Here is a 23,296-nt window from a genome sequence, read left to right as displayed (position 1 = left end):
TTCCCTCTCGGGTGAGATGCTGGCCTTGTCAGCTCTCGGCAGGAAGGGGAATTCCCAGAAATAGTTGCACAATCCTGCTGGCCCAGCCTGCCAGGGGGAGTGCACAGGTCTCGTCTCTATTTTCGGGAAATCAGATGACTTTTGGGAAAAGGGAGGGGTATAGAGTTTTCGGTTGCTTTCCCTCTCTTCCTCTTTCCCCTCCCTTTTAAAAGTTGGGAACAACATCCAAAGGGTGTAGAAAAGGGAGAGTCCAATGCTTCTACATAGAAAACTTGTTTGATCATCCTGTCCAGAGATCACTTTGCTGAAGTTCAGTCTTACTGCATCCTGATGACCACAGGGCTGCTCCCACTGCTCCTCATTTGATGCTTCAGAGACTTTTAAAGGGGAAAAAAACCCAAAAGATAGTGGCCTATTTAATGTTGTGCCTGTCTACCAGTAGGAGTGGGAGTGCATGGTTTTGCTGGATTTGGTATGGAACACTCATGTAAGGGTTTAGGACTAGGAATTCATAACTACATCTTTATTTGTCAAGTGCACTTCATGTAAGAGCATGTTCATCATGTTCCCATTCATCAGACTTAGCCCCAGAGCAAGGTAGATCCAAGACCCTTACAGAAAGGAGTTTAAAGGCTTACACCAGGTAGGACCCTTAATCTAGCCAGTGCCCACAAGCCAAGACTAAAATACAAACTAAAATCCCTGTCACTAATACTCTAGAAACCCCCTCACCTCACAAACCAGCTGCACTAGGATTGGACTATAAATGAAAATGTAAAACTCCATTACAGCCTCTACTCTTTACAATCCGCACAGCACACTCCAGGGCTTGTTATAGCCAGGAAAAAAGTGCTTCAAATTTTAGCAGGCCATAGGCAAAGTGCATTAGCAAAGCCTGGCTGAAAGAGTTTTTTATATTGTCAAGGGAGAGAAACACCTACAGATGAATCATAACTGACTTCATTGTAGTCAGGATAAAGGCTTTGCTTGAAGAACATGACTAGTCTGTTTTCAATGTCAAACTGAGAATGGAGAGAGAGAAAAAAGTGTCATCTCACCTCTGATATCTCTTGGGAGCACAGCTTGATGTTTCTAACTGGAATTTTGAGAATCAGGAAAACAGTGATGAAAGATACACAACAAATCATGGGGAGATGTTTTCTCCTCTGAGCTGAGCAAAGTAAAAACCCTATCAGTGACTCTTCGAGCCACAATCATATTTTAAAATGGGCATGGCAGAAATCAAATGAGTGTGGACTGATATATTATGCATGTCATTTCATCGTAAGGGAATTGTATATTTTCATATAAACCTGACTCAACTTGTCTGTAGCAGTGGTAGATTAATATGTGTGTGAATATTAATAATTCTTTAGAAGACATATACCTATTAATTAAGAAAAAGATTGCTGAAGTTAGTTAAGTAAAAAAGTAGCTGCATTTTCTCTGGTCACATATCTGCATAATGCTAACTATTTATGCAGAAGACTGGTAATATTTATGTATATATTTACACTGAATACATATACAGCCTTTGGTTCCATTTGATTAGATCTGTATTGTTTTTACAACTTGCAAAATGAAACAGCTAGGTAATATATTTCACAATTCACTGAAACTATGTCAGGTAACAATTTAAAAGAGGTAAAATCGTGCCATTAAGTTTAATAAATGATAATATTAAGTTTGTCAATACAATATAATTCTGCTCAGAGGCACACGCATTCTCCTAAACTCCTAAATTACAAGACCACATACTACTTTTCCCAAATTGCATAAGACAAATCTTTTCTTAAGATGACTCAGAGTTGCGCAGCTGTAACCTTTCTGCCAGATGTTATGAAGCGCAGTAGTATTCCAGGTTTCACAAAATTACCGTCTAAAACAGGCCTGACTGGCTTGTCTTCCCCCAGGAAATTGGGGGGGGGGGGGAAACTTTTCCCAGGTTCTAAAGAAAAGCCACACTTTCCCATCTGGAAACATTGAGTCAGTGCCTAAAGCAAAGGGAGTAAATATCAAAAGAGAAAACAACACTAACTAAGTGAAATGCATCAGGAGGGAGTCAAGGATATGTAAGTAACAAGTAAAATATGCCCCAACTACCAAGACCCTGGCAGTAGTTTGCCTGTTTCCTGTTCTGCCAATAAGAGGATTCAGTGGGTTTCTTGCTCACTACACTTCCCACTTCCCTCTTGTGATCCAGGGCAGTTTTGTTACCAGTCACTAAATTTGGAGCCTTGTGTAAACCCCAGGAAAACCTGCCAGTGCAGGTGTGATCAGAATCTCTCAGTATAACCCATAGATTTCCATCTCTGCTTACTGTACCAGGGGCATTTTCAACAGTCTGTTCACCTCTTTTACTCCCTCCATCACCAAGTCTGAATGCAAAGGTCCCAGTGAAACCTGGGAGCTGGGAGCACTCTGCTCTGTGCACTATACCACACTGAAATGCCTGCTGCCTCCTGACTCCCTTCCTCTATGCCCCTGGGTGTAGCTTCAAGCAGCTGTGACTGTTAAGCAGAAGCAATGCCTGTACAAGCAATGCACTACATTTCCTACAAACAGAAGCCCTATAGTCATGCCTACTTTTCCCTATTCTGACTCACAGCTGAAATGTCTCACCGTGGGATGACTGGTGTGGGTTCTGCTGTGACCTTCCAAGGGATATCCATCTTCATGGCACATGTGGCGTTCCAGAGCTGAAACTGTGGCTGAAGAGGAGCATCTATTAGAGTAAAATATTCCTAAATACTTTGGCTTACTTTTGCTTAATCATGGAATGGTTTGAGTCAGAAGAGACCTTAAAGATCACCTAGTTTCAGTCCCCAGCAATGGGCAGGGACATCTTCCACTAGATCATGTTTCTCCAACCTGGCCTTGAACACTTCCAGGCATGGGGCATCCACAGCTTCTCTGGGTGACCTGTACCAGTGTCTCACCACCCTCACTGTAAAGAATTTCTTCCTAATATCCAGTCTAAACCTACCTTTCTTCAGGTTAAGGCCACTGTCTCTTGTCCTATCACTATTTGCCCTTGTAAAAAGTCCTTCTCCAGCTCTCTTCAGGTACTCCAGCCCCCTTCAGGTACTGGAAGGTGCTATAAGGTCTCCCCGGACCCTTCTCTTCTCCAGGCTGGACAACCCGAGCTCCCTCAGCCCTTAAACCTCGACGCTGTAAAACGCCGTGGTGAAGCCGCTGCTGTGAGAGGAAAGGCGACATTCCTGCAGCAGGAGAACCCGCCGGACCGAAGCCATCAGTGCAGACACAGCTCGCCGGTCCCGGCAGCACCGAGAGGCGGCAGCAGAGACCGGCTGGCCCCGGGGAGACACGGCCCGGGGGCTGCCCCGCCCGGCCCCGCATATCGGGGGATATCGGGGGGACGACTTCCCTGACTCCCCTGGGGGACACGCCCCGTGCCCGGCACGGCGTGTCCGAGCCCTCCCACAAGGAACAGGGGCGACGAACTGCAACTCCCCCGTTTCGTGGAGGGGGATTTCGGGTGCGGAGCCGGTGGTGCCTGAGACTCAGGCTCTGACATTGCATAGGACAAGAGGAGATCCTGAGACCTTGGCCTCAAGCTGCCAAGGTTATATTGGACATTAGGAAAAAATTCTTCTCTGAAAGGGTGTTCAAGCATTGGAAGAGGCTGCCCAGGGAAGTGGTGGAATAACCATCCCTGTAAGTGTTCAGAAAACATGTAGATGTGGCACTTAGTGACATGGTTTAGTGGTGGACCTGGAAATGTTGGGCTGATGGCTGGACTCGGTGACCTTAGAGACTTTTTCCTTCTAAGATTAATTTGTGCAATAATCTCCAGAGTGAAAAGGTGACATGATTTCAAGCATACTATTCTCTCTCCACCTCCAACACCACAGAGTTCTAGTTTCTCTGCCTCTCTGGTTTGCATTCACCCACTCCTGAATTTTTCCCCTGCTGGCTCCACAGCCTCCTGTTCATCTGTCTAATGAAAACTTATTTTCATGTCTTCTCCTGCCTGTTATTCCAATGGTGATTGCCAGCAGCAGACTTCTGTCCTATCTATTTTTATTCTGATTCTTGCTCTTGTAGTATCTTCCTCCTCCCCATCAGTGTTCAACCCTAAACCCACTCCCCAGATAGTCACCTTGTCCCAGGTAACTCACATCTCTCCCATGGCCATTTCAATCAGGGTAGGCACCTGTGCCTGCCTGGAAGAAGAGGCACTAGTGAGGCAGAGCACAAGATTCCTGTTTCAGTTCCTCAGCATACAAGAAATGGTGCTGGAAAGAACGTACTGCAAGAGCTCTTGAGGAACCATCTGGGGTCTCGTGCAGTTGTGGTGTGTGGGAAAGCTGCATGAACCACTGGAACACAGTCAATGGAAATGAATTTACAGAAGCTTCAGCAGCTCCGTGCCCCACCGAGCTCATGTGAACCTCAAGTTTCATATTAATACCTATGTAATGTTATGAAACCACAATGTATCTTCAGGACAGCAAATAAATATTTTTGGCTACACCCCCTCCTCTCAAGCATAATACCACTATGATTACTAATATAATAATACTACTGAAAAATAGCAGTACACTCACCATGATTCAAGTCTCAAAGCCAGCTACTATGCTCTGCCCCAAACTGGCTATCTAGCATTTAATCTAAACAGGTCAAATATAGCAACATTTCAAGCAGCTGAAAACAGAATCTTGCAATGGAAATTGTTAGGCAATCTCAGGAGCAGATGCTGCTTCTGAAACCCATCTCTGACAACAGTAAATTACAGAATGAAAGTTCATATGCACTCTGTCTCACCACACATGTAGCTAACCTCAAGTGTATTAAAATACTACAGTATTTAAAAAATTCATTTCACAAATAGTGGACATTTCTAGTAAGTTCCTCTTTGCACAAAAGAAGTGTGTCAGGGGGTTGTTGCCTCAGCTTTTCCAGAACACAAAGGTCCTAGACCAGAATTTTGTCTAGCCCAGCATACAGCCTCTAACTCTCCCTTTTTTCTGCAACCTCAGGTCTACGGGAGGACACCACTTGAGAGAGACTGTGGTCCAAATCCATTTTTCCTGCTACAAATGTGTCCTCCAAAACCAGATGGAGCACCTTGCCTTTCGAAAAGCAGGAGTCTGTGTCTGCAGGAGACAGAGGTCTCCTTGGGCAGGACGTGTACCAGCACATGCGGAAAGCTAAGCCCAGTGCTGTAAGCTCTCGTGCCAAGCCCAACAGAGTACCAGTGGCTGCAGCAACAGTGGTGTGGTTGGTGCCAGGTTACAGCAGTCTGACCTTCAAAACAAGGCCTTTGCCCACGGAATCCAAGTAATCCTCCAGGCATGATCTAAGCTTTTATGAAAAGAGGACAAGAAGGGAACGGGAAGGATGAAGGGAGGAGAAGCCTGATGTGGAGGTTTAAGGGAGAAGGCAAGTGTATGGAGATATTTCCCTGGTATATTCTCCCATTTTTGGCTATCTAAAATGTAGCGACTTACTGAGCCAGAAGTTATATCTGTATGTTACTGTTAACGTGTCCTCAGTGGATCTTTTTTACATGAATGCTCTCATCATTCTTTAACTCATTCGTGGACTTCTAACATAATGATAACAATTATAGTCACCTGTCAGACAACAGCACAACTGAGCAAGATAGAGACTTTAAGAGGTTATCCCCTCAGAGTGTTAAATCTGTGGGATAATTTAATTATACCAAACAAGGGATGAAGCTTGGTTATGGAGTAGATTCCTTCAGCGGTGATGCTAAGAGGCCTTTCTGTAATCTGGCTCTCCACTTTCATTACACTTCTACAAATGTTGAAATTTGAGAGGATCATTCCTTGTAAAACATGACAGGGGGAGGAATAGACAGTCACCATGCTCACATAGGACTCACTCAGGAAACTGGCCTAAACACCATAAACACACAATTGAATGTGGAAATGAGAGATTCCTTGGAAAGTCAACTGGCAAACAGTAACCAGTTAGGGTGGACAAACACAGTAACCTATTTGTAAAGTCTAACTTGATGGAGTCAGAAGGGTTTTTAAACCCCCACTGAACATCTTGGCCTGCCTCTCTGCACCTCACACTGTCTTCAGGGGACCTCTGGAGATCAAGGCCGAGATCTCCTCTTCTTCATTCACTTCCTTACTGCACTGATTACTCTTCATTTCCATTTTTCTCATTTTCTGTGAGAAAAAGTCATCTTCTGAACATCTCCAAGGCTGAAGATGTCCCAGCCTCTCTAATCACCTGTTCCCATGGTGAACCACCCTTTGGTCCAACTGAACTTTCCTTTGCAGCAGCTTGAGGTCATTGCTTCTCACAGTTTCACTGTGGACCTCTGAAATTATTCTGGCTCAGTTCTCCCTTAGCTTCACGTCAAGTCCCATATTATTTTGAATGCATTTGTTTTCTGAACTTTTTGAGGTTTCTGTCAGATCACTCCTTCATTCTTTTCATCCCTTGTCTGTTCTACTCTCTGCACTCACTACATCTTCTGCTGCACAGCCCAACGTGCAGTTTAACTGCTCTTTCAAGACTTTATCCTCTTCCTTCTCTTGATCTGTGTCTTTGCCACTAAGAAATGGAGGATAGGAGAAAATCCACATCATTTAAAGTGAAAACCTGGCCCACTAGGGCACAGTTCCTGTTCCCAGCAGGTGAGCCCACCCCACAGCCACACCATAACCTCATGGCCAGACCTGCACCTGAAGCAGAGTAATCATATGTGCCAGCACAGATTGGGAGACAATGGGCTAAGGAGCAGCTCAGCAGAAAAGATCCTGGAGGTGCTGGCACACCGGCCCATGATACACCCTAACAACACACTGGGTGGCATGGATGGCAGTAGCATCAACAGGTGGAGAGAAGCAATTATTTCCCCCTGTGTGGCACAGATATAGTTGTATTTGCTTTGCTGCGTTCACTATGGACTCTCCAGCACAAGAGAGGTGTGAACGAACTAGAAAGAGCCCAGTGGAGGACCACTGGATAGGTGACTAGAGCTTTGATACTGAGGAATCTGGATTTGTTTAGCCTGGGAAAGAGAAGGGCAAGAGGAGGCAAGGTCTTTAGCCTGGTCTTCTATATAAGTGAGGTCCAGATGGGCGTGTTGCCAGTCAGTCCCTCTTCCAGTCAGATTTGACGAGAAATGGGATCTCATTGGGGCTGCTGTCTAAATGGTGATGATAAAGAGGATAAAGCAGGATAAAGAGGATGATTTAGCACTGGCTCAGGAGCCCAGGGAGGCTCGGATCTCTTCACCCATAAAAACGTACAGAAATTGCCCAGGCGACACCCTGAGCAATCTCATCCAGGTTTGGAGTCCAGCTTGTGAGCTGGGGTTTGGATCAGAGACCTCCAGAGGTCCCTTTTCATGTGGATCTTTGTGTGAGTCTGAGTTTGCCCCTCTAGCTAAGTTTTGGTGCTACTGCTCACCTGAATGACCCAGCAGGAAAATGGTAACACAAACAAGGGAAAGAGGATCACATCTGCTACACCCAAAGCTTTAGCTGAGGAGAACTTGGGGTGCACTCATGCACGACTGCATGAAGGGACACACCACACAGAATCACGGAATATGCCGGGTTGGAAGGTACCCACAAGGATCATCTAATTGAACTCCTAGCTCTGGACAGGACCATCCTCAAGTCACACCATGTGCCTGAGAGTATCATCCAAACACTTCTTGAACTCTCTCAGGCTTGGTGCTGTGACCACTTCCCTGGGGAGCCTATTCCAGTGCCCAACCACTCTCTGAGTGAAGAACCTTTTTCTAATATCTAACCTAACCTCGGAAAAGGTCATCTAGTAGATGAGTTATGAGGAGGCTGTGTGGGCAGAGCTGCCCAGTGACAACAGAGTTACAGAATTGTTAGGACTGGAAGGGACCTCTGGAGATCATCCAGTCCAATTACCCCTGCCAAGGCAAGGTCATCTGGAACAGGTGAGACAGGAATGTGTCCAGGTGGGTTTTGAATGTCTCCAAAGAGGGAGACTCCACAACCTCCCAGGGCAGCCTGTTCCAGTGCTCTGCCACCCTCAGTATAAAGAAGTTCTTCCTCATGTTGAGGTGAAACTTCCTGTGTTTTGGTTTGTGGCCATTGCTCCTCGTCCTGTCACTGGGAACCACTGAAACTGTGCCTGGCACTGTGGCACACTCAGTCAGGTGCTACAGGGACAGGGCAAGGAACAGGTGTTGCCATAATGCCGGTACAGGAAGCGGATCCCTCTGGGCCACAAGAGCACAAGATCCAAGCACCAGGGATCTGTCCTCTGGGGACAAATGGGGTGGTGGACCTGGCAGCACTGGGGAAGCTCAAGCAGTGCCGCACGCCGAAGCTAAGGCCGAAGCTGAGGCTAAGAGCAGGGCTGGGGCTGCGGCCGAGGCCATGGCTGAGGTCAAGGCCAAAGCCAGAACGCAGACCCAGGCCTACGACACCACCCCGCTCTCCCGCCCTCCCCGCGCGCTCTCCCGCCCTCCGCTCGCGCCTCGTGTCCGCGAATAACCCCGACCCCGCCCCGCCGCTCTCCTGTCCCGCCGCAGCCAATGGGGAGCCGAGCCCCGCCCCACACGCCCGCCCCGCCCCGCCCGCCCCTCTCGCGCCCCGCCCCCGGCCGTACTTCCACCAATCATTGGCCGGCGGGGCCGGACCGCGGCCCCGCCCACCCGCGGGTAACCTTTGCCTTAGTGCGCTGGGGCCCGGCCCCGCTGCCACCGACGGTCCAATCGCCGGCGCGGCGGGGCGGGGCCGGGCGCAGCGCAGCCAATGGGCGGGCTGGGGGCGGTGCGCGGTGCGGGGGCCGCGCTGGCTGGTGCAGCTGCCGGGTTCGGGGCGCGAGCGGCCGGCGGGGTGGCCGGCGGTGAACATGGCGGTGGCGGCGGCCGGCTGGAGCCTGGCACGCCTGGCCGAGACGCTGGGCTCGTCGGAGCAGGCGCTGCGCCTCATCCTGTCCATCCTCATGGGTAAGACAGGGCGGGGGGGGAAACAGGGCTGACGCCCCGGGCGGGGCTCCGCGCTCGCCGTGGGCACGGGCGACCCCGCCACTCAACCACTGTGCCACGCTGCGCGGCGGCCGGGGCCGGACATCGCCCCGCCGGCGCGGAGCCGCACCTGTGCTCGCGTCGCCGCACCAGGCCACGTGTGCGCGGCGAGCCGGCGGGCGAGCCCCCGCCGCTACCGGCACCGCCCGCCCGGGGAACGCGGGACGTGCCCCGCAGCAGCCGCCCGGGATGAGCCCCCAGCCGTCCCGGCGGAGAGGGGACTCCGCCCGGTTTCTCCGCGGGAAGTCGGGGCGCGGTTCTGTCAGACCGCCTGTAGGAGTGGGGCAGGGAGGAGCGCGGGGTGCCAGCGGAAGACCCCTCTTGGGGCCCGTATCCCGGGCACAGGAACTTTGTTAGCGATTGTCTCGCTGGCTCTGTGAGAGTGCCCCGAGGCCCCGTGTACATCCCGCACCCCGCGAGCGTGTGTCCGCTCGGGAATCCCCGCAGCCTCTCCCAGGTGTTGCCCTGTCCGAGTGCAGGGCGATCGCGGCCCAGAGATATCGCTGGTGTCTGCAGCAGTGATGGCACTGAGGGAGTGGCGTGTCATCACGGGCACTGCCAGGTAGGGTGAGCAGAGCCTGCCAGCGCAGTGGCCGGGAGAACTGGGATGATGTCCTGCGCTCCACCTGCGACGCGAAGCATGTTGCAAAACACACACTGCCTGCGCTTATGTAAACATGAGATACTTAAGTCCCGTGTGAAATGGGTAAGGCAGGGCTAGCGTTATGATGTGAGCTAGCCATTGAGGGGGAGGTTATGACTCCCAAAACATTAATTCAAGTGTATGTATACACGCTATCTGCGTACATCTCTGCAGATGCTCAGTGAAACTTCAGGTTGTGAAAGCATTTGGGGGTGTAGTCATCTATAGCAGAAAGGAAATACAAGCTTTCCGCTGAACCTGAAAATATGTTTGAAGTGATGCAGCTGCTTCTGTGTGATCTGTCAAAATAAAGTTGCTTTGGCTAACTAGAAGTATAATTTTTAAGAAAAGATGCAAGCAAGAAAAACTGTGTCACTTTGTAACTGTGGTCTGCACCAGACTTATTTCTGCCTGATTTAGTTTATGATGTGCAAGATCAAGCTGAACCAAAACATTCCTCACATTAAGGGTAGATATAGGAGGCTGAACTGATTATCATTTTGAACTCCACATAGAAGTTAGTTAAACCAAACTTCTTCTAGAAGAAAAAAAATTGATTAATAGGTAACATATACAAGACATGTGCACAAGTCAGCATGAGTTAGTCTAGCAGCTCTCCACAGCTGAACAGAGAAAGTCCTGCTTTCCTTTCTCCCGCGTCTGTCTCTGATACTTTAATTGCAATCTGATTGAATTTGCTTGCTTGGCAGAAACCTAAACCAGAAAAAGCAGATAGTTCACTACGAGGTTAGTCAACTGAATTAACCAAGGGACCAGTCTAACAGGTGCTTATGCAGAAAAGGTCCTAGAAAGCTTGTGTGGAGGCAGATAGCTACAGTAGAGAGATACCTCTGCAGAATATTCCCACCTGGATCTTACTCTCTGAGTTCCTTCTTGCTTCTTACTAATAATAAGCTAGAACACTACATTGGAAGGCTGTTTCTTGCTCGGTGTCTTATGGGTGAGCAAAACCAGTTCTTTGAAATGAACAGCAGATAGTTCTTCTCCTAAAAAGATAAGAAGAGCTGCCTGCTGCAGTCGGTAGATTGAGGAAGCATGAGATCTGTGTGTGTTGTTACAAATGTTCCACGTACAGCATTGACACTAAGCCGCTGAGACAGCACAGTGCTGTTCCTGAGGTAGGCTACTATCTATTTTGCATGGTCCCAGTGGATTTTTGTAATTTGTAATAAAGTCTGGAGATCAGGGACTAGGAAACCATTCACATCTCTCCCCTGCATACTAAAATGTATTTACTAAACCAGGAGGCTAGACCTGCCTTTCCGTGTCCTTTCTCCCTAGCTCAGTATCTCTTAATTACATGCAATGGAAGGCATAACTTCAGACAGAAGGCTTCAGGGCATGCAAAATAGTCTTGCCTGTAGTTTGGCACTCTTGCAGGTCGTGTAGGTTGAACCACTCAGGCAGAGGGGATTGACTTCAGCTTTCCTGCTTAATGGATGGGTGGTAAAGCATTATACCATTACATTAAAAGGACAGGCCAAACAGTACTCCAGAGCAACATGAGAGGAGAGTAAGAAGAGTTCCTTAGCCCAGCACAAAGAAATGTTCATTTAATTGCAGCTTAGTTTACAATCCATTTAATGTGATGGAAAGCCTTAAGCTCATTGGTAGTGCAGCTAGCACTGATGACCACTTCATAGGATGGCATGGGGTGTAAATGAAAGGCATTTCTGAGAGCTGGAAGTGGCGTTAGGACAGACAAAGTATGGCTTTTCCTTCACTTTCTCCATTTCAGGTGTTTGCACAGATTCAGGAAGAAAACTAATTTTTTGGCTGCAGCTAATACTGCTGAATTATTTCAGAACAAGACCATAAGGACAAAGCTTGGTTCCAAAGATGTTCAAAGATCTCTGTTCCAAAGATGGACTGAAAAGTTGTTTCTTTTTCTTGCTCTGTGATGCAGTTTCCCATCTACACTGTGCAGTTTTACTGTGACAACAGTTTCTAGGGTTTCACTGTTCAGAAGATCACCAAAACTGGTAAAAATAGTTTTCTGAGAAAGAGGAAGAATCACAAGGGACTTTGCAACTTCTTACATTAATTTTTGGAGAAAGCTGAATTATTGTTGAAAAAAAGTCTGAATGGACTCTCTTGATTCAGAATAAGTATGTTTACTAAGTCATGATCTGAAATAAAGAGATTGTATAAAACTGTTAACATTCTGTCACGACTGAAAAAAATTAAATAAAGGGGAGAAGGAGAGAATGAGAAAGGAGGAAGGAAGAGCATCCAAGAACTAAAATTGGAGTAGTCCTAAAGGGCACCACAATGTTTTAGTGAACAAGTAATGGCACATTGCTGAGCAAATTATGGGGGTTTTAGTCACAGCTAAATCAGAGACACATTTATATATGCTGCAATTTTGAAGCAAAGAATACAACTAGAATAGAGTCCTTTACTCAGATTGTACAAGATTAAAAACTTACTGCAGACTTCCCATATGTAAAAATTTGCGTAAACAGCCTTTGAAGAAATTAGTCTGCAATTTGGCTGCTTTATCAACAGCAGTAAGACCTGAAGCGTAGTTCTGGACCCTGCCAATAAAAAAAGTGTGATGTGTCAGTACACTAATGTCTGTCAATGATATGAAAGCGTCTTTGAGAGATGTACTCTGCCTTGCATTCTTCAGCAGGTCCAGGGCCCACTGTTCCCACAGGAGAAACTCTGTCTTTTTGTCAGCATCAAAGACCCCAGTGGTCTCAGCTCTGTCCCTACAGAGTTACTTTCCAGTTTCTGGAATAAGAGGTCTGAACCAGTGCTGTCCTAGCACCTTGGAGGAAAAAGGAAAAAGGAGCCCTTTAATAGTGTGAAGGAGAGAATGGGGTTTCTGTGCTGCTGCTCCTGTCCTCACATGAGAGGGGACAGATTTCTTTCCTGCTGTCACCACTCAAAGCATAAGCCAGGATGCAGGGGGCCCTGTGGCACTTTGTATTTAAGACTTTATGTTGATCTCATTTCTTGCATGGCTGTATGATCCCAAAGAATTACAGCTATTTATCTGATCATAATATTACACAGTGGCTTGCAAGCTACCTGGCATGTCCTGCTGCACAATGTGGAGGGGGGCCAACATGCTGTTTACACCCCTGAGCCAGAACTGACCCTGCTGATTTGCCCAGACATGCCAGGAAAAGCACTGGGGAAGTGTTCCCTCATCCATACACATATCAGGGACCTGCAGAAATTAACACATTCCTACTCAATAGGTGCCAGAAACCTATTGCTTTGCTTGCCAGTTGTCTGCTACTCTTCTACCTCTCATCATTATTTTTACGTCCTCTGCTTCTTCCTGCTCTCTGCATCCTGAAGATTTTTAAGCTAAGTGAAATTCTCACTGTGGTCACCCAGAGCTGTTGACTTATCCCAAACCGAGTCCCCAGCTAGTCGGACAGGCAAGAACCTTACTGCAGGGAAGGCAAACAACTGGTTTTGATGGGTAAGAGATGGGAGAACCTGTAAGAGGCAGCACTCCCCTGTCACAGGGTCTAAAACCAGCCCTGTCACAGAGCACTCATGTGCTGCCTTGTTTAAACTCCTAACTTCAAATACATCTTGTTCAGGGAGGTGTGTAATGCTACACACTGCCCATGTCTACATTAGCAAAGTGGTACAGTAGGAGGAGATCTGTAGAGCAGACTTGTCTGTGGGTTTTGAGCATTTACTTTCCATTTGCTTCAGTCTGGTCATACGGACTAAGCACCCGCTGGAGTGTGTTTTCAGTTTAGTTTCATCTAAAGAGAGCCCTGTTCACATGCTTTGAGACAATTCTTCTACGCAAACTAAAGCATCGTAAGTGGACTTTGAAAGTGCAGTCCTGAGTTGAATTAAAATACTCATGTTTATGCACCCAGTGTTAAACAAGGTGTGGCACTTTTGCAGTATTAGAGACAGAAGAAGGGAATACCTTTGAAGTCAAAATATTAGGTAAGGCTGGTATTTTACCACTGTTTTTTCCAGTTGTCCCCTTCCTTTTAGTTTTAGCATTTTTACAAGAAAATAAAGGCAATTGACCTGCTGGATGTTAACTAAGGAGGAGTTAACTGATCAGCAAAGGAGAAGGGGAAAAATAGTCAGATCTACTCTCTTGAAGATGAAATAGAGCTAATGCATATAAAAGGGGAAATAAAGAGAGCAGAGATGAAAAGAATGTTTCTAGTATTCTTATTTGTAGCTTTATATCTGGAAAAAGACAGGCATCTTAATCACCCACTCAAGAAGATGGCACTATTTTTGCTTGGTATTAGTAGAACTTTTATACTGCCTAATCCACCTTCTCGATCATTTACTTCTTTTGCTCAGTTAGATTCTTGTATCTGTGGACAACTTGAGCGATGTGCAGTGGCCCATTACTCTCCCAGATAGCTGTGGCCAAAAAGCTGACTTTGTCCTTTCTTTTCAGCACAGGGGTTCTCTTAAGCAGAGATCATCCTCTTGTTGCTGTGAAGTTTGAAAAAAAAAAAAAAAAGGAGGGATTTATCATTAGCAGCAATCGTGTCTAATTTGCCCCTTTTATATCAATTGCTTATTTCCTTCTATAAAAAGTCTGTCTAGAAGCAAAATCCAACTCTCTGTGTGCAGACTGTTTTCCAACTCCATGGTGGGTAGAGAAGAAGAATTACTTGGGATCAGGGGTTCCCTTCTGTTTTCTCCAGGAGTATTACAGCCTACTCTGCCTGAGGGAGTTGTGAAAGAGGAGGTTGGCAGAGTGGGAGCTGCTGTGCAGGATCTCTTGGCAGCAAGGACCAGGGACTCTTGTCCTGTTGCACTGAATGGCAGAAGCAAAGCAGCACAGCGTCCTGCTGCTGGCATATCCAAAGGTGACAGCCAACTCCAAAATAACTCCAAAAACTGCTGTGCTTCAGGAACACAGTAGTGGGGCAGGAGTACTGCTGTTGTTATCAGTAGAAGTTGCTTGTTATTTAATAGAGAGTTTATGAGTGTTCAGAAGGGCACAGGCCACAGCAGAATGACCATTGACATTCAGTATCCACTGCCATTTGGGGGTTAAAGTTTATATCTGCAGCGTGGAACTGGCCCAGTTGTAAAACTGAGAAAATTATCTCATGCAGCAGAACTGTAGGTAAGTTGCAGTCCAGAGTACTAATAAGTTACTCTGGATATCAGAAGAATTTGTGCTGATGTTGTGACTTTTGAACTGGAACAGTACCCATGTAGTGCAAGACCAGGATTTGTTTGTGGCTTTATAAAAACATATATGCTGTGCATATTAGTAGCTCTCTGTTTGCCAGGGTTCTTTTCCCTTCAGAGCATCATTAGCCAAACCATGATGTGATCTGCTGTGTTGAGCTAAAAAGGAGTATACCTGACAAGTGAGACAGCTCTCTCAAAGAGTAGGAACTCTAGATGGGCATGGGAGAAAAGAGATAAAATTTCTGGCTTTTAGAAATTTGCAGTACATTATAGTATTCAGTCATACTTTAATTCTGTCTACAGAGAAATCTAGAGAAAAAAATTCTCATGAAAATGGACTTTTTTGCAAGATATTACTGATTTTTGAGAGAGTGGGACAGCCTTGAAAATGTAGTTTTAAGACCATCCATGTCAACAAACAGCAAGAAATTGTGCTTTGCCTGTAATTGTAATCTGATTTTTCTCCCCTTGTTCAAAAGGGGGAAACGTTTTCCACAGTAAACTTTTGATCTAATCTGATAGTAACACTTTACATTTTTTTACCACTTTCCATTTCTCAAAGCCAATTGTTCCTGTGTTTATTAAACTTCAGCAGGAAAATTGGCACATGAACAAAGTATCCCCGCCTGCATGTTCCTGAGTAAAAGGCTGGTAGAAAACACAACTTTCTTTTTTTTTTTTTGATTATGTGAATTGCTCTAATTCTTTTATCTACTCCTGTGTCCCTAGAGAGCCCATATGGTGAACTCCCTTTGCCAATGCCCTCTTTCCCCGTCAGCTGGTGTTCAGGGCAGCAATGGGGGAAATGGGACAGAAGGCCATGTTAGTGAACAAAAAGAATGCTGTGTAAAAATCATAGGGGACCACGCAGGGAGAGGATGGTTTGGGTAAGACATTTTGTAGGGGAGCTTGGAGCCGCTGTTGTGGAAGGGAAGAGCAGGCTGGGTGTGCAGGAGGGAGGTTGCCAGGCTCTGCGAGTGAAGGGCCGTGGTATGTGGGGCTGGCTGGCTGCTCAGCCTGAGAAAGCAGCCTGCGGTGTGGGACACAAAAGGAGGAAGGAACAGCAACAAGGAGGCAGGGAAGACCGAAAGAGGGGTGGCAAGAGGCTGAGGAAATGGAGAGTAGCAGTTCGGTTTCAAGAAGCAGCAGGTACACATCTGGACTCAGTAGAGCATGCTGCCATCTGGGACCTAGAAGGGAGTCCCAAACCCTGGGGCTCCCTCCGAAGGGATTTTTGGGGACGGAGAGGACCTTAAAATGGCTCCACTGACAGACTGCCAGACATATATTTTACATAGCATGACAGAGTTTCTCATTTCCTCTCACAGCAGTGACTAGATTTGGCCTCGCTTATTGGAAACCTTCCATCCATCATACACTTCTCGGCAGAATGTGCATTTCGTCACCTTTTATTACTGCTCCATATAAAACATGACTATCTCCTGCTCCTAGTACTCCATTAGAGGAAGTATAAGAGATCTATCCACTGCTACAGATTTCAGCTAGGATAATAAGTAGCATGGATGCCAGTATTGTGGTACGTGATGAATTTCCTTTTTCTTTTGTTTATTTTTAAGCAGGACAAAAGAACACAATCTTGCAAAGCAAAGCAATACAATGCCAGAATTAAGGTGGCTTCTGGTATCCCAATTCAGCTCCTTGTGCATGTGCTTTTAGAAACACTAATTGCGTGAATGGGCTTCATGTACCCATGAGATGGGCAACTCTTCCTGTGTCACTGTGTATTAAAACATAACATATTTATTGCCTAATGAGTGGCAATGTTTATTGCATGCTATGTGAACTCACCTAGACAACAGAATTTAGTTGACTCATGGTGTTCTGTGTGACACTTCTCACCGTACTACCAGAGTGTTTTACAAATGTTTGCTTCTCACTTGAGCCTCACATGAATAATCTGGAGGCATTCTTAATTTAGGCTAGGAGTTAATACACAGAAAATGCAAGGAAAAAACTCCTTCCACTTATCTTAGCTGCTCCATATGATATGCTTCTGACTGATTTTTTCTTTCCAAAAATACTACATGCATAGTACCAGTGGATTTTAGTTACAGATGTGTGCTCAATAGTTCACAAATCAGATGCAAATCTGAAGTTGCAGAGTTAGAAAAGCAAGAGTATCTATCTTACTGGAGGTCACTTGAGGAATTCCAAAATTAAAGCTGAAAGAACTCATTGAGGTGGGAGCGGGATTGAATTTTTCAGCACATTGTAATGGTATTAACCATAAAGTTCCTCCCTCCCCCCTTTTTTTTTTAATCTAGCTTCTTGCTATGTTCAATGTTTTTGTTGCAGAATTTGGAAATAAATCAGAGACTAAAGTCTGATTCATGTATTTAAGCATTATTCATCTGTATTGAATGAGGCCAGAAACTGTAATCCTGTAATTTCTTGCACTTCAATGTCAATTTTGATATGATTGTGTTCCTGTTATTTTCTTCTATACAGAGTAATTTATCTGGCATCTGTCTCCCAAGATGGAAATACTGTGTCGGGAATTAACACCATGATCTTTGTTGATAATGTATCCATGTAAAGTACATGTTCCTAGTAACATGTTCAAGAAAGCTGTAGTTTGGATCATTACCAATACTTGTCTAAACTTATTAACTCTTCCTTTGGGTTTTTTTTCCTTTCTTCTCTACTCAGGATATCCTTTTGCCTTGTTCCAGCGCTATTTCCTCTTCCAGAAGGAGGCCTACCTCATTCATCTCTACAATGTGTTCACAGGACTCTCAATTGCTTACTTCAATTTTGGTAAGATGGGTTTGGGAAAAGAGAGCTGCCTGGCCCAGGGCGAGCTGCAGTTTAGGAGAACCTGTAAATGTAATTTCTACTTCTTATCTCTCTCTCTCTCTTTTCCTGTCCCACAGGGATGCAGTTTTTTCATTCCCTGATATGTGTCCTAATCCAGTTCCTCATACTGAGACTAATGGGTCGCACAATCACTGCCGTCTTCACCACGTTCTTCTTTCAGATGGTAAAACTCCCTTTCTTACTCCATCGGTTTGTAGAAGAGAGCCCTCTGTTCAGTTTTGCACTTCCTAGTAGCAACTGTGGGTGGAAAAGTGGAGGCAGATCAAAACCAGCTGGAGGAATTAGTTTGAATAACCCAAACAATGGTTTCTTTCAGACATACCTTATGGCTGGATACTACTTCACAGCCACAGAACATTATGACATCAAGTGGACAATGCCACATTGTGTCTTGACACTTAAGTTAATTGGTGAGTGACACCTCTCTTCTGTCTCTTGCACTCTGCAAGCCGTGCTTCAGGGAAGAGAGGACTTGCTTATTCAGTCCATCCCAGGGATTCAAATAACTGTTTCTCACCTCTAGGTCTGGCCATCGATTACTATGATGGAGGAAAAGATCTGGTGAGTAAGACCATTTCTCCATCATTCCATTCTGTTCCAGTGAGCTAGAGGTCAGAAAATGAAGTTCAAAGGATGTGAGTTAGCAGGCTGCATTATTTGATAAAAGCCATAGCTGAGAGGGGAGCCTCTTCAGTGTCTGAAGGCACTGAATTCTGGAGTGGAAAGAAACAATTTGGAACAGAGACAGTAGTGATTAGAGATGGACAAAAGTTGTTTCAATTATGTCAGAATATTACTCTGCTCCCTTCCAAATTCCCCACCACCTCTTTCCCCCAAATGTGTTGCGTTAGATTCCCAATCCCTGATGCTCTGTGTCTTGTGGGTAGTGCACTTTGAACTTGCACACCATCAGTACTGGGTCTCAGTTCCCATCTTCCTTTTCTTTGTTTAGTTTTAGCATACCCTTGTGAACAGTTGCCCTTTACCATTTGTTAGGGCCCTCTTTTTAGAGCAGATAAAACAGTGACAGAAGTTGCGCAGTACAGTGTGTGGGAGAGGGCACTGCACTTCCTACAGTCTCTTAATCCTACTTCAAGTGTCTTGATCCCCCACCTTGTGTTTGAGGCATGACCTAGTCTTTAGCATCCATGGAATCACTGCTGACTGCAAGAAAACAAGGTCAAGCTGAAATTTCCCAAGCTGAAGTTTCAAGTATTTAAAGACGATGAATTCTTGCATCAAGAAGTAGGAATTGTAGTATGATAAGGTCTTGAGAGTACATGCAACTGCAGTCAGGGACTGGAATAAGTCAGATACAGTCCTTTTGCTATGCCTACTGTGGTGACAGGGATGATATCAATAGATCCCTTCCATGTTTTGAGCTTATTTGGGAATAGAGATCTGTGCAACTCATCTCAACCATTGGATCTTGTTGCTGTTTAGAGGGAGAGGGGATAGAGAGGGCTTGGGAGAGGAATGGATGAGAAATACAAAGTCTAAGTTCTGTGTACCTGGAGAGCAAGAACTGAGACCAGTAAGGAGGCAGGCTGAGAACATAACATCCAGAGCTAGTATGAATTCCCTGGGATGATGTTAATGCCACTCCCTTTGGTGCAGGAGTTCCTGACCCCTGAGCAGCGGCGATTTGCTGTCCGGGGAGTTCCTACCTTCCTGGAGGTCTCAGGATTCTCCTATTTCTATGGTGCCTTCATGGTTGGGCCTCAATTCTCCATGACAGACTATCAGAAATTGGCAAGGGGTGAGATGACTGACGTCCCAGGCCAGAGACCCAATAGGTAATACAAAGCGACTTGGCTTCTCACCTTCCTGCGATCCTAGAATGCTGAATCCTCCACTGAATCCTCTATGTTCCCTGCAGCAAACTGCCTTCTTGCCTGGACATGGGAGTACTGTGACCAAAAGTGATTTATAAGACAAGGCAGTCTTTCAAAAGTTGCTTGTAACTCTCCACTTAATGTCCCAGCATTGTTCCAGGGCATGAATGTCAACAGTTATTTGACGTCTTTAGTACAGACCCGGTTCCAAACTTTTAATATTTGCATCCCAGCTTCCAAATGGAGGCAGCTGCTGCAGTGGAATGTGGTACCCCCCTATTGCTGTTCCCCCACCTCCTCCACCTCTGTTTTTAAAATTATGGATTTGATGGTCTCTTTCCAAGGCATTTCTTTGACCTTCGTATTTTTCTTTCTCAGTTTTGTGCCTGCTCTCAAGCGCCTGAGTTTGGGTCTTGTATTTCTAGTAACCTATACCTTATCAAGTCTGTACGTCTTTGATGAATACCTCATCTCAGATGAGTATATGGTATGTATTCACTTGGTTGTGTGGGATGTGGGCACAAGAGTGGAATTTGTTAATTTTTAAACTTTTTTTTTTAGCTTTCCCTCAATTTAAAAGTAATTCAGCAACTAGCGATAAGCCTTTCCACAATTGATTTGGCTTTACTGCCAATCTGGTGGATTCCATTTGATGCAGAACAGGAATGTGTTGTGGGGAACCGAACCAAATGAAAACTTTTACAAATAGATAATTAATCTTAGATGCTACTGCTGTTTTGGAAACCTATGTATTTTATGATCTTTTAATCACCCTCCTAATAACAATTACATGCAAAGAACTTCACTAGAGTAACTTGCAAGGCTCATCAGAATCTTTGAGGTGCTTAGAAAACTCCTAACAAATGATTCCTACTTGCAGATTATCAGCATTTCTGTGTCAATGTGAATAAATGAGAGTGTAAATTTCACAATGATTATGCTAATCCCAGAGTCTTCCCAAACTGTAGCTATTTCAGTACAGCTACATATTACCAAAGGAAGGAGAATGATGTGTAAGTTTGCATAAGCCTGGCAGCCTACTCTGTACAGCAGTCTCAAAACATACATCAGATAAAAACAAAAGACAGTGATGAGATCTCATCTACCTTGTCCCGTTACGGCCACTCAACTCTGGTTTTTATTTTTATTCTGTTTTGCTTTTGTCTCTGCAGGAGAAGCCTTTCTGGTTCCGTTGTGGTTACATATTGATCTGGGGCAAAATTATACTCTACAAATACGTAACTTGCTGGCTTGTTACGGTGAGTCTACATGTTGTTCCAGAGGCAAAAGACGAATGAATAAAGGTCACACCCTTGCAGCTACTTAGTATGCTTTTGGACTTAGCACTTAATAGAAGAAATTCAAATATCTGGAGATCAGTACAAGTCAATTCAGCTTGCTCCAAGTTAGCAAAGACTAGATAACTAAAAAGCAGGCAGTTTTTAATCCATTTGTTCCATCGGCAGTGGTGCTCTCCACTCAACACAGTGAGAGTCAGAGCTTTCTCAGCTCTGCCTTTCCAACAAAAAAAGGGCAATATTTTCCTCTTATCTTACTTGTGTATTTTTTGATAGGAAGGTGTCTGCATCCTTGTTGGTCTGGGGTACAATGGGAAGGACCAGAATGGAAAGCCTTTGTGGAATGCCTGTGCCAACATGAAGGTCTGGCTGTATGAGACAACACCTTTGTTCACAGGGACCATTGCTTCTTTCAACATCAACACCAATGCTTGGGTAGCCCGGTGAGCAGGACAAAATTCCCCTTCTATAATGTGTTGGTGACACCTATGTTGACAGAACCAAGATCCTCAGCTGAGCGGGAGCATTAGAGGAAGAATCTGCCAGTTTCTTGCACTTTCTTCCGCATTTTGCTGCTGTGCCATTAGAAACAGGTTATTGGGTTACTGGGTTAGAGAGATCTTTTAATTCACCTGGAGGGGGAGTTTATTAATAAAGGCAAGCAGTTGATGGCAGCAGAGACTAGAACAGAACTACAGCAAGCCCTTGAGCTGCCTGCCTGCTCAGCCAGCCTCAGAACTGCTCTCACAGCTGGTTCCTGCATCATGACTCTTGATGCTCCTTTGCCAAATTCAACTGGGTTTTGGTTCAGCATGTGCTGGGACGCAACTAAATTGTACATAATGAACCTCTTCTCCCCCTTATAGCTGGGATTTCTTTAAGACTGTTCTGATGTGCATTTTTCTCTAAACTTGCTGATTTCTGTCACCACATAGTGTGCAAAGGCATATGGTTCCCTGGGCCCTGCCTCTGACACGAACAGGGAGGGACAGACAATAACCTGGAAGCACTTTGTTTCTTTTCTGATCTAGCTACATCTTCAAGCGTCTGAAGTTCCTGGGTAACAAACTGCTGTCACAGGCACTGGCCCTGTTCTTCCTGGCCATTTGGCATGGGCTGCACTCTGGCTACCTGGTGTGCTTTCAAATGGAGTTGCTGATAGTCATCGTTGAAAGACAGGTATGCTTTGTACGACTTACCAGAATGGGGTGGCCTGCACCAGTCCTTCCCCCTGAGTCTGGAAACTGTGAAGGCTTTACTTGGATTAAATATGAAAAATAGCTGCTTGCTTTGGAATTGATTTTCAAACATGATAGGGTTTTGTTCTTAAAGAGTTCAGTAGGTTGCTGGCTTCTGCGTGGGCAAACCGTAAATATATTGCAGAAGCTGACGGGAAGAAAACTGGAGAACTTGGCATATGAACAGAGGGCAGCTGAAGTACTTGGCAGCTGGAAAAGATTGGAGCACAAGTACATGAACTGAATGCCTCTGCTAATTTCCCAGTACTGAGAGAACAGTATTCCTTACTAAAATTTATTTCCTTAATTAAAACTTTGGCCAGATGAGGTATTTAGCTACTTCTTTACTTACTAAAAATTCATTTTGCACAGCTGGATAGAGAACTTTGGCCCCAAAGCCTGCATATACAGCCACAGGACATCGAACTGATGAGAATTCTGTTTTTTTTCTTTCAAATAGTTCATAAACCTTGTTCGGGACAGTCCTCCCCTAAGCACTTTGGCCTCCGTCACTCTCTTGCGGCCCATCTTCTATGTGCTGCAGCAGACTAATCACTGGATGTTTATGGGTTACTCTCTGGTGCCATTTTGCCTTTTCACCTGGGACAAATGGATGAAGGTATTTAGTAGCTACAAACAGAGGACCCCTGTGGTAACCCTTTTCCCTCCATCCCCTCTCATATGTTCTTGGATCAAAGCTCCTTGCTGATCCTCAATCCTCTCCTTGTCTTTACAGGTGTACAGGTCTGTTTATTTCTTTGGCCACGTGTTGTTCTTCACCTTACTGTTGGTGTTGCCTTACATTCGCAGATTAATTGTGCCACGAAAAGAAAAGCTAAAAAGAGCAGAATAACAGCCAAAAGGTAAGGTTGCGCTGGGTTGACAGAATCCTGTGCTTGGACTAGGAGGTGAAGTGGGGCAGCAGTGTTACAGCCCAAGGCAAAAGACAAACATAAAATCAACCAAAATAAATATAGCACCTCTCTTTTTCAGATTGTACCACCTGTGCATTTGTAGGAGTTGATTTAACACTCCGGAAGCAAAGCATCACCTGCCAAGTTTGCTGTGTTGAAGTATGACTTTTTTCAATGCGAGGAGGGGGAAGGAGAAAGCACAGGGTCAGAGACCTGGAAGGAGGAGATCTGAGTAAGCCTCCTTGAGACCCTCAACCTTCTGTCCGTTGCCTTATCTCTGCCGCCCTGCGGCCGACACTCGTGTCTCTCCGCTGATACCAGATGATTGTA

At 45.5% G+C, this 23,296-nt stretch overlaps 1 protein-coding gene across 1 annotated transcript; it reads left to right on the top strand.

The window, feature by feature from the left end:
• The first annotated feature begins 8,807 nt into the window (after nucleotides 1–8,807).
• LPCAT3 (lysophosphatidylcholine acyltransferase 3) lies at nucleotides 8,808–23,291 on the top strand. Its single transcript, XM_027681408.1, has 13 exons — nucleotides 8,808–8,947; nucleotides 17,514–17,621; nucleotides 17,738–17,844; nucleotides 17,998–18,091; nucleotides 18,205–18,242; nucleotides 19,299–19,477; nucleotides 19,895–20,003; nucleotides 20,689–20,775; nucleotides 21,091–21,257; nucleotides 21,846–21,993; nucleotides 22,513–22,671; nucleotides 22,789–22,915; nucleotides 23,046–23,291. The coding sequence occupies exons 1-12, from the start codon at nucleotides 8,851–8,853 to the stop codon at nucleotides 22,903–22,905; spliced, it is 1,410 nt and encodes a 469-aa protein (XP_027537209.1). The 5' UTR covers nucleotides 8,808–8,850; the 3' UTR covers nucleotides 22,906–22,915; nucleotides 23,046–23,291.
• Nucleotides 23,292–23,296: the final 5 nt, after the last annotated feature.

This window comes from Neopelma chrysocephalum, unplaced genomic scaffold (assembly GCF_003984885.1).
Source record: "Neopelma chrysocephalum unplaced genomic scaffold, ASM398488v2 Primary Assembly neopelma1_60, whole genome shotgun sequence".
Lineage (NCBI taxonomy): Eukaryota > Metazoa > Chordata > Aves > Passeriformes > Pipridae > Neopelma > Neopelma chrysocephalum.
Note: the sequence above shows the minus strand (reverse complement) of the source record. Positions and strands in the feature narration are given on the sequence as shown.

Coding starts and splice junctions, on each gene's coding strand:
- LPCAT3 (XM_027681408.1), top strand. CDS start 8,851: ATGGCGGTGGCGGCGGCCGGCTGGAGCCTGGCACGCCTGGCCGAGACG. Junction 8,948..17,513: donor CATCCTGTCCATCCTCATGG/GTAAGACAGGGC, acceptor TTCTCTACTCAG/GATATCCTTTTGCCTTGTTC. Junction 20,776..21,090: donor TAACTTGCTGGCTTGTTACG/GTGAGTCTACAT, acceptor ATTTTTTGATAG/GAAGGTGTCTGCATCCTTGT.